The sequence below is a fragment of the Hyla sarda genome, chromosome 9, assembly GCF_029499605.1.
Source record: "Hyla sarda isolate aHylSar1 chromosome 9, aHylSar1.hap1, whole genome shotgun sequence".
NCBI lineage: Eukaryota > Metazoa > Chordata > Amphibia > Anura > Hylidae > Hyla > Hyla sarda.
Window position 1 is genome coordinate 137960455 of NC_079197.1, and position 10776 is coordinate 137971230.

Here is a 10776-nt window from a genome sequence, read left to right on the forward strand (position 1 = left end):
ACCTCCGTGCGGCGTTATGAATGATCGGATCTCCGCAGCAGCGCTGCGGGCGATCCGATCGTTCATTTAAATCGCGAACTGCCGCAGATGCCGGGATCTGTATTGATCCCGGCACCTGAGGGGTTAATGGCGGACGCCCGCGAGATCGCGGGCGTCGGCCATTGCCGGCGGGTCCCTGGCTGCGATCAGCAGCCGGGATCAGCCGCGCATGACACGGGCATCGCTCTGATGCCCGCGGTTATGCTTAGGACGTAAATGTACGTCCTGGTGCGTTAAGTACCACCTCACCAGGACGTACATTTACGTCCTGTGTCCTTAAGGGGTTAATGCAAGTCTATGGGAGGGGGTGTGACGGCCACCAAACCCCCTCCCATATACTTGTATTGAGGGGGCGGGCCGTGACGTCACAAGGGGGTGGAGTCGTGATGTCATGATGCTCCGGCCTCTGTATCGCCCACAATTTTGTACAGAGCTAGTTTGCTCTGTGCATTGAGGACAACGGGGTTGCCACAGCCAAGATCCCAGGGGTCCCCACCAGCAGGACCCCCACGATTAGACATCTTATCCCCTATCCTTTGGATAGGGGATAAGATGTCTAGGGGTGGAGTACCCCTTTAAGCATGCTCTATTCAACATTGATTTTTCATCAGTGACCAAGAAAAGGGCAGGACTAAAAGAGCCTAAATGTCACCTATCTGCCACACCTTCCTTTAAAAAAAAATTATATAATCTGTGGTCCAGTGGTATCGAGTCATACAGAAGACAAAGACAAGATGAAGACCATCATCCTACTGTTGTTCAGTCTGGGGGTCTGCCACACTCAGACTCCTTCTTCGGTATGTAAGATAGAAAAAGATATGTGAATAGTGTGAATAGATATAAATATGAAGGAGATATCATGTATTAAATGGTCTCATTCAAGAACATTAAGTTAAGAGTTCTCTATGTCAGAAGCTGGCCATATCAGAAAACCTATCCAGCTAAATGAATTGTAAATATTTTTAATGGTATTTTCTTCCCTTTCTAGGATTTAAGTATGAGGCAGAAGGTTGTGGCTGGGTCAATGGATGAACGAGGGGTCTGTCAGTGTTCTCAGTAGTCTCCGATAATCTCTCCATCTGTAGGACTTATTGTGTCCCGTAATATAAAGACAACCCATAGATTTTTTTTTTTTTTATCATTATAATTTTTATTGAAGATTTTTGAACAATATCAATTAAAATACAATCAGTATATGTATAGTGAAGCTACACACATAGATAAAATAGTACGTTCTGGAAAAAGTAACAGTAATTTAATCAAATAGAAAGTATCCTTTCCTAAATACATTTATATTCAAATAATTTGTGAAATGTGCACAGAATATATTGGCTTAATAAACAATAACATTGACAAGAGAAATTAAATTAGAGGCTATGTTTAGCTTTACATATATCATATAACGAGTTACATCTGTCACTGACAAGCCATTGATTTTAATAGGAACTAAGTCATTCTCTATTTCCCATGTGGTGACACTACATTGAAATTTAACATTTTAGCCATGTTTCCCCACAGATTACATCAGAATGCTGGGGCTTCCATCAATAGGGCATGTTATGATATGTAAATTGTAAAGAGACCCTTTTGACAAGTAGGGAATGTGCATAAAAGAGAACCCTTTAAGCAAAAATATATCAGAATCTTTCTCCATCATCCAACAGATGTATTTGCTCATAGGTTTATTTCTTCCTTATAATATAATATAATCTTCCTTATAAGAACCTGACAAAAAGGGTGGAGCTATGGGACAAGGAAGGTGTTACTTACAATCCATTAGAATTTGAGTTGTTGAAATTGGAGATTAGTGAAATGGAGTCCTTGGTGACGGAACTTAGATCTTCATTAACTGGTTCAAATGGAAAGATGGAAGCCCTATACATGGAGGTAAGTGCTTGTGACTCCAACAGTTTGTAATGGGCATAAATCTAAATCAACACATTGATGTTGACAATGGAGGTCAGTGAATTGGAATCATTGGTGGTGAAATTCAAATCTTCAAACTGGTTCGAACTGGTGATCCCTACAGACTTGTATGATATATAAATGTCATACTAGAAGGTTTTATCTTTTATACATTTTTGGATATATACAACATCTAGATATGATACCTACATAAGGAGTACAGTGGCCCCTCAAGTTACAATCTTAATTGGTTCCAGGACGACCATTGTATGTTGAAACCTTTACTCTATGGAAACCTGGTAATTGGTTCTGAAGCCACCAAAATGTCATCCAAAATTGAAAAAAGTCAGGATTAAAGAAAAATAAGTAGATAACTAATATAGATAAAGCAAATCCTTACATATAAAAGTAATAAAGATCTGCTGGGAGCTGTAATCACTGTCTATGTAAAGGACAGGAGCTTCTTCAGGGTCCTGTACAGAACACACAAGGTCCTAAAAAAGTAACATGGGGCCGCCCTCACCTGGTGTCCAAAGGAGCAGCTAACCCTGGTACAGGTAAAGAGTACAGAACATGTAATACCTCCCTGTACTGTAGGGGGCGCTACCAGACACCAGTCAGTGCATGCACTTCAGTAATACAGGTAAAGAGTACAGAACATGTAATACCTCCCTGTACTGTAGGGGGCGCTACCAGACAGGAATTCAGTGCATACGCTTCATCAATACAGGGGTTTTATCAGTGAATGCCCATTCTGATTTGTCGGTTCTTCCAGCCATTGATCTGTTTCGCAGATCTTGACTATCTGTAGCATTGTATGTTGAGTCTGGTTTCAAGTTACAATGGTCCAGAAAAGACCATTGTATGTTGAAAATATTGTATGTTGAGGCCATTGTAAATTGAAGGATCACTGTATATAACTTCATAGAGAAGAATTTTTTTTATTTATTTTTTGATAGATACAGAAGATAACCGCCTTGGTAAATCAACTGGAGGGCCATGATAAGAACAGCATTCCAAAATTTCAAAGGGAAATTGCCTCCTTACAAAAACGTCTGAATGAAGGTAAACAACGTAATTCACCTTTTCACATGCAGTTTGGTAAGTACATATTTACCCAGTGTTGTAAAGGTTTACCATAAATTACTAGATCTCCCCTATTGGGGCTTAGATGTCTGGAAATGAGCTGATAATGTTCCTTTAGTCGTCAGTGGTTTTGTAGTTAAATTCATAATCATGATATCATTAATATTGTGGGGGGACCTGGAAAAAAAATAGATGATGGTAGATTTGTGGATGCAAAAATAAAAAGCAGCAAAGAGAAGTAATGCTAAAAAAGTAACATAAAACAAAGATTTAAATTGGTACTGATAATACTGAAAGCTCGTTTCTGACCCAAACATAGAAGGAAACAAGTAGATCACAGAGGAAAACTCACTATTATTGGCTGTTCATCATGATTTTAAAGCATATTTATAGGGTATTACTTGATTTTTCTTTTGAGCCCATGATGCCAAGTCATAATATGGTGTAAATTGCTTCTATCCATTCCGTACGCTGCTTTGTTCTCGTTTCATGCTCGGGACCCACACCCGGAAGTGCAGTAGTACAAGTCTTTTTATTTTACTGTTGTCTCTGACCTTTCCCAGAATTCTGTGAGACCAGAAATAAGTAATAAGGGGACATTGTACCTGGAACCTTGCAGGTGCCTTTTGGCCCGGAGGTGAAGGGTTTGATTTGTTGGGGGGCCTCTTTCCTTTCGGAGAAGGGCTTGCGATAGACCGCATCCTCGTGCACGTTTTTTTGTGTGAACACTTGCACTTTTTACTTGCACTCGGGTGATTTGAGAGCACGTTCCTCGGCTTTCCATAAAAAAATAAATAAATAAACACCGTCTTGATTCCATGTGGCTTATTGCATATTATTATTAGCCTCACAGAATTCTGTGAAAGGTAACAGGCAACAGTAAAATAAAAAGACTTGTAATACAGCTCTTTAACCCCTTAAGGACCAAGCCCATTTTCACCTTAAGGACCAGAGCGTTTTTTGCACATCTGACCACTGTCACTTTAAGCATTAATAACTCTGGGATGCTTTTACTTCTTAATTTGATTCCGATAATGTTTTTTCGCGACATATTCTACTTAAACATAGTGGTAAATTTTCGCTGATACTTATATAATTTCTTGGTGAAAAATTCAAAAATTTCATGAAAAATTAGCAAATTTAGCATTTTTCTAACTTTAAGCTCTCTGCTTGTAAGGAAAATAGACATACCAAATAAATTACATATTGATTCACATATACAATGTGTCTACTTTATGTTTCCATCATAAAGTTGACAAGTTTTTACTTTTGGAAGACACCAGAGGGCTTCAAAGTTCAGCAGAAATTTTCAAATTTTTCGCAAAATTTTCAAAATCTGAATTTTACAGGGACCAGTTCAGTTTTGAAGTGGATTTGAAGGGCCTTCATATTAGAAATACCCCATAAATGACCCCATTATAAAAACTGCACCCCTCAAAGTATTCAAAATGACATTCATTAAGTGTGTTAACCCTTTAGGTGTTTCACAGGAATAGCAGCAAAGTGAAGGAAAAAATTCTAAATCTTAATTTTTTACACTCGCATGTTCTTGCAGACCCAGTTTTTGAATTTTTACAAGGGTTAAAAGGAGAGAAATCCCCCAAAATTTGTAACCCAATTTCTCTTGAGTAAGGAAAAAAATACTTCATATGAGTATGTAAAGTGTTCATTGGGGCAGTAGAGGGCTCAGAAGGGAAGGAGCGACAATGGGATTTTGGACAGTGAGTTTTTCTAAAATGGTTTTTGGGGGGCATGTCCCATTTAGGAAGCCCCTATGGTGCCAGAACAGCAAAAAAAACAAAAAACAAAACACATGGCATACAATTTTGGAAACGACACCCCTCAAGGAACGTAACGAAGGGTACAGTGAGCCTTAACACCCCACAGGTGTTTGACGACTTTTTGTTAAAGTTAGATATGTAAATTAATTATTATAATTTTTTTCACTAAAATGCTAGCTTTCCCCAAATTTTACATTTGTACAAGGGGTAATTGGAGAAAATGCCACCCAAAATATGTAACCCCATCTCTTCTGAGTATGGAAATACCCATAAAAAAATACCAGATATGTGTATGTAAAGTGTTCGGAGGACGCACTACAATGCTCAGAAGAGAAGGAGTCACATTTGGCTTTTGGAAAGCAGATTTTGCTGAAATGTTTTTTTGGGGGGCATGTCGCATTTAGGAAGCCCCTATGGTGCCAGAACAGCAACAAAAAAAAAAAAAACCACATGGCATACTATTTTGAAAACTGTACCCCTCAAGGAACGTAACAAGGGGGACAGTGAGCCTTAACACCCCACATGTGTTTGACGACTTTTCGTTAAAGTCGGATATGCAAATGAAATTTTTTTTTCACAAAAATTCAGTTTTTTTCCCAAATTTACAATTTTTACAAGAGGTAATAGGAGAAAATGCCCCTCAAATTTGGAACCCTGTTTCTTCTGAGTATGGAAATATCTCATGTGTGGACATCAAGTACACTGCGGGTGAACTAATGCTCAGAAGAGAAGAAGCGCCATTGGGCTGTTGGAGAGAGAATTTGGCTGGAATTCAAGTCAGGGGCCATATGCGTTTACAAAGCTCCCATGGTGCCAGAACAGTTGACCCCCCCCCCCACATGTGACCCTATTTCGGAAACTACACCCCTCACAGAATGTAACAATGGATGCAGTGAACATTTACACCCCACTGGCACTTGACAGACTTTTGGAACAGTGGGCTGTGCAAATGAAAACAAAAATTTTTCATTTTCATGGACCACTGTTCCAAAAATCTGTCAGAAACCTGTGGGGCATAAATGCTCACTGCACCCCTTGTCACATTCCATGAGGGGTGTAGTTTCCAAAATAGGTTCACATGTGAGGGGGTCCGCTGTTCTTGAACAATGGGGGCTTTGTAAATACACATGGCCTTTAATTCCAGCCAAATTCTCTCTCCAAAAGCCCAATAGCGCTCCTTCTCTTCTGAGCCCTGTAGAGCGCCAATAGAGCACTTTACGTCCACACATGGGGTATTTATATACTCAGAAGAAATGGGGTTACAAATTATGGGGGGCTTTTTTCTATTACACCTTGTAAAAATGAAAAATATGAGATAACACCAGCATTTTAGTGAAATTATAAAAAATTTACATTTTCACATCCAACTTTAACGAAAATTCTTCAAACACCTGTGGGGTGGTAAGGCTCACTATACCCCTTGTTACTCTCCGTGAGATGTGTAGTTTCCAAAATGGGGTCACATGTGGGTGTTTTTTTGTGTTTATGTCAGAACCGCTGTAATGATCAGCCACCCCTGTGCAAATCACCTCAAAGGTACATGGTGCTTTCACTCCTGAGCTTTGTTGTGCGCCCCCAGAGCATTTAACGTCCACATATGGGGTATTTCCGTACTCAGGAGAAATTTTCTTACAAATTTGGGGGTCTTTTTTTCCTTTTACCTCTTGTGAAAATGAAAAGTATGGGGCAACATAAGCATGTTAGTGTAAAAAAAATATTTTTTTATTACAATAACATGCTGGAGTAGACCACAACTTTACCTTTTCATAAGGGATGAAAGGAGAAAAAACCCTCCAAAATTTGTCTCCAGTCAATTTCTCCCGAGTACGGAAATACCCGATATGTGACCCTAAACTGTTGCTTTGAAATACGATTGGGCTCCGCAATGCGCATTTGAGGCCAAAATTAGGGATTTTCATAGGGGTGCACATAGGGGTATTCTACGCCAGTGACACCCAAACAGGGTGCCTCCAGCTTTAGCAACTACCAGCATGCTTAGACAGTCAATGGCTGTCCAGCAATACTGGGAGTTGTTGTGTTGCAACAGTTGAAGGCTCCGTTTTGGAGACACTGCCGTACCAGATGTTTTCATTTTAATTGAGGGGGGGGGGGGTAGGAGACTGTATAGGGGTATGTGTATATGTAGTGTTTTTTTACTTTTTATTATGTGTTAGTGTAGTGTAGTGTTTTTAGGGTACATTCACACAGGCGGGGGTTCACAGCGAGTTTTCCGCTGAAAGTTTGAGCTGCAGGGGAAAATTTGCTGCATCTCAAACTTGCAGTGAGAAACTCGCTGTAAACCCCTGCCCGTTTGAATGGCAAACCTCGAGCTGTTGCAAAACTAAAACTCCCAGCATGCCCTTTGGCTGTCAGTGCATGCTGGGGATTGTAGTTATGCAACAGCTGGAGGCCCACTGGTTGCAAAACACTGGGAGTTTGTTACTTAACTCAGTGTTTTGCAACCAGTGTGCCTCCAGCTGTTCGGTCTGTATACTTCTCCCATCATGTACGGCACTTTTGCAACAGCTGGAGGCACACTGGTTGTGAAACACTGATTTAGGTAACAAACACTGTGTTTCACAACCAGTGTGCCTTCAGCTGTTGCAAAACTACAACTCTCAGCATGCACTGGCAGCCGAAAGGCATGCAGAGCGTTGTAGTTTTGCAACAGCTGGAGGCACACTACTACAGCTCCCAGCATGCCTTTGGCTGTCCGTGCATGGTGGGAGTTGTAGTTATGCAACAGCTGGAGGCAAGAATTTTCATAGCTACATAACTACAACTCCCAGCATGCCCAGGCAGCCAAAGGGCATGCTGGGAGTTGCAGTTTTGCCTCCAGCTGTTGCAAAACTACAACTCCCAGCATGCCCTTTGGCTGTGTATGCTGGGAGTTGTTGCTAGGCAACAGCAGGAGGCAAACAGTGCTTACCTACTGCTGTTAGATCCCTCCGCCAAAGACTGCCGGGATCACTGCCGCTGTGGACCACGCCGCTGCTGAGGACCACCGCCGCTTGGGACTGCCGCCACACAGTACCCCAGGTAAGCCTCCCCACACCCCCCCACCGCCGATGCCACGCCAATGCCACCCAGCAGGACGGGTGATTGGCCGGCCAGTCCAGCCAACTAATCACGCCGATCGTGAGGTGGCACCGGTTCTACCTCACTCCTGCTGTGCAAAGGTGATTGGTGCTGACTCGGACTGCACCAATCACCCTTTTTTTCAGGGTCACTGGTGAATTGCTGCAAATCGCCGATCTGAATCGCAGGGGGAATGATTTCAGCAGGCATCCTGGTCCGGTCCCCGCCCAGCGAGCGGCGGGGACCGTAAATTTTACGGACGTACAGCTACGTCCTTGGTCTTTAAGTACCAGGGCATCAGGGCTTACCCGTACACCCATGGCCCTTAAGGGATTAAGGTGTGTGTCTCGTGGCACACAGCGGCACACAGAGGTAATATGAGGAAATTACACTGTATTATAAATTGACATCAAGGGCTCAAAGGCTGAAGAAAAAAATCCTGGAACGACCCTTTTACATTTTGTTAAATGTACACATAAAAAAAAATGCCATACTCAGGTTTTACATGTGAATAGGGCAAAGTTCTGCTGCAGAGGTCCCATCTCCTGCAATCAATCAGATCTAGGAAAGAGCCAGGAAGTGAAGTGACCCCGGCTGCATGACGTGTCAAAATGTTTTAAATTACAGTAGTGCTTTATGGACTATGGCATTCGTGGGTCCACAATGAAAGAACTAATGGTTTTATTAGGTTATATAACTCTAATAGCTCTATTGTACAAATAAGATGTTCCAATTATCTATTGGTATTTAGTAGCACTCAATGGTAGTTCATCTTATTTAGCACTTTCTGTAAAAATGATGTTGTTGTTTTCAGATACTTGTAAACATGGCAGGATTCTGAATATTAGCAAACCAGAAATTGTCCAGGTCAACTGGAAAGGAAAATCCTACAAGACAGGTGGATGGGGAAAGGACACATTTTTTGGATCTACTCGAAAACTACATTGGGTGCTCCCTGAAAGCTCTTTTAGTAGCATACGATTTTATAACAGCTATAATGATCTCAAGCAATACAAAAACTACAAAGACAGGAAACTTTCTATGTATGGTAAAGGAAGTGGGTTAAATTTGCATAACAATGCCTTATACTATAACTGCCATAGTGAACTGTGCAGGTTTGGCTTGGATACTAACAAAGTAGATCAAAAGACTATACCAGATGCCGTTTTCAACAACACATTTTCATATGCTTCCTCCCAGAACCAATACTTAGATATAGAAGGAGATGAACTTGGTCTGTGGGTACTTTATGCAGAAGGTGCAGGTGATATGAATATTGGGTTGCTAAATGAAACATCCCTTGATCTGATGAAAACATGGCCCACCTCTGTATACAAGCCGAGTGCTACCAATGCATTCATGGTATGCGGGGTCATGTATGTAACAAGGGCCCTGAACACTAGGGAAGAAGACATTTTCTACATGTATGATACCAACACGGGTGAAGAACAGAACCTAAATATCAAGTTTGAGAAGATGTCTGAGACAGTTCAAAGCCTATCTTACAATGCCAATGACCACAAGCTCTATATGTACAATGATGGCTTTGAAGTCCTTTATGATATAGATTTCCAGCCTCTAGCTTGAATGTTTTGTGTTTATTTCAGTAAATGTGTTTTTCATAATGGCTTAAAAATTCAGATTCTCAAAATGCTGACAAATTTAAGCTTCTCTTGTTTTCTTTTACGAAACTAATGATACTTTTATAATAAGACTTAATAAACACTTGCATTGTGAACATTGTTATCATTGTATACAGGACATAAATAAAGTCATGTGATTATGCCCAAAGTCAACCCAAAGGCCATTTTCACACGGCAGAATTTCTGTGCCGGATTTGACATTGGAATCGGGCATGGAGCAGAGTACTGTTGAATTCAACTGGATTCTGCTGCACTGTGCACGTGGTGGGATTTCCGTGCCAGATGTTTCCAGCATGGAAGTTCCATTTTCTGTGTCCACACAAAGAATGAACACATTCATTCTTTGTGCGGAGTCCGCACAGAATGCATAGCCGTCTATGAAATGGCGCATTCCTGTGCGGTCCTAGCGCTGGTATATTATGCCGACGCCCCGCAGTTGTCCGGAATGTTCACACATTCGTGTGGACATTCTGACACTTGAAGATAGCCTTAGGGTAGTGTTCTGCTGAACCATTAGACCCTATTACTGTATCTGGACCCAACAGTAACTTTATGATCAATTTTTATTAAAAAAATTCTCGGATGTAATGTGACCAAAAATCAGCAATTTTGGACTATATTTATTAGACTATATATCCGATGTTCACCGTACAATAATGGTACAATAACCAGACACCAAACAATAATTAACATTATATTTTAATAGTTCAGACATTTCCACACGCAACTATTTATAGCAATCTATTGAGTGCTAATACTGTTCAGTGCTTTCTGCGATTCATTTGTATAAACTGCCAAAAGTCAGACCATACAGATGGATCCCAGAAGATCGCCATAGAAGAGGTAAGAAGACCTCTGGTTGCCATCTTGACTCAACGAATCCCTGCAAAAATGATAAAGGTGGTCCAATGAGTCCCCCAAGTCCCGCAGATACTTTAGATGCTATGATCACTATTCTGATGTTATCTTGACTTCTCCACCTCACAACAATCAGTCCTTCAGTTCTGACAATTTATCATGTTAGAAGATAACACTCTGATGGCTGACCCCTCTGTTAGTAACACTTCTCTTTTCACTATACATGACACGGTCTTAGCAGTTTCTGGTATTCTGTCCTACAGTTCCTATCCCTCTTGTCCATCTGATCATTCTTTTTCTGACATTTCTTTTTTAGGCTCCTGTTTGGCGAGTGTGAGCACTGCCCCCTCAAAGGTTGTGTGCACCCCTCCAAACAGTCCGAAAAT

General features: G+C 41.1%; 1 protein-coding gene across 1 annotated transcript; it reads left to right on the forward strand.

The window, feature by feature from the left end:
• The first annotated feature begins 773 nt into the window (after nucleotides 1-773).
• LOC130291923 (olfactomedin-4-like) lies at nucleotides 774-9575 on the forward strand. The gene is made up of 5 exons (XM_056541356.1): nucleotides 774-836; nucleotides 1028-1078; nucleotides 1762-1926; nucleotides 2904-3009; nucleotides 8704-9575. The coding sequence occupies exons 1-5, from the start codon at nucleotides 774-776 to the stop codon at nucleotides 9474-9476; spliced, it is 1158 nt and encodes a 385-aa protein (XP_056397331.1). The 3' UTR covers nucleotides 9477-9575.
• The last annotated feature ends 1201 nt before the right edge of the window (nucleotides 9576-10776 follow it).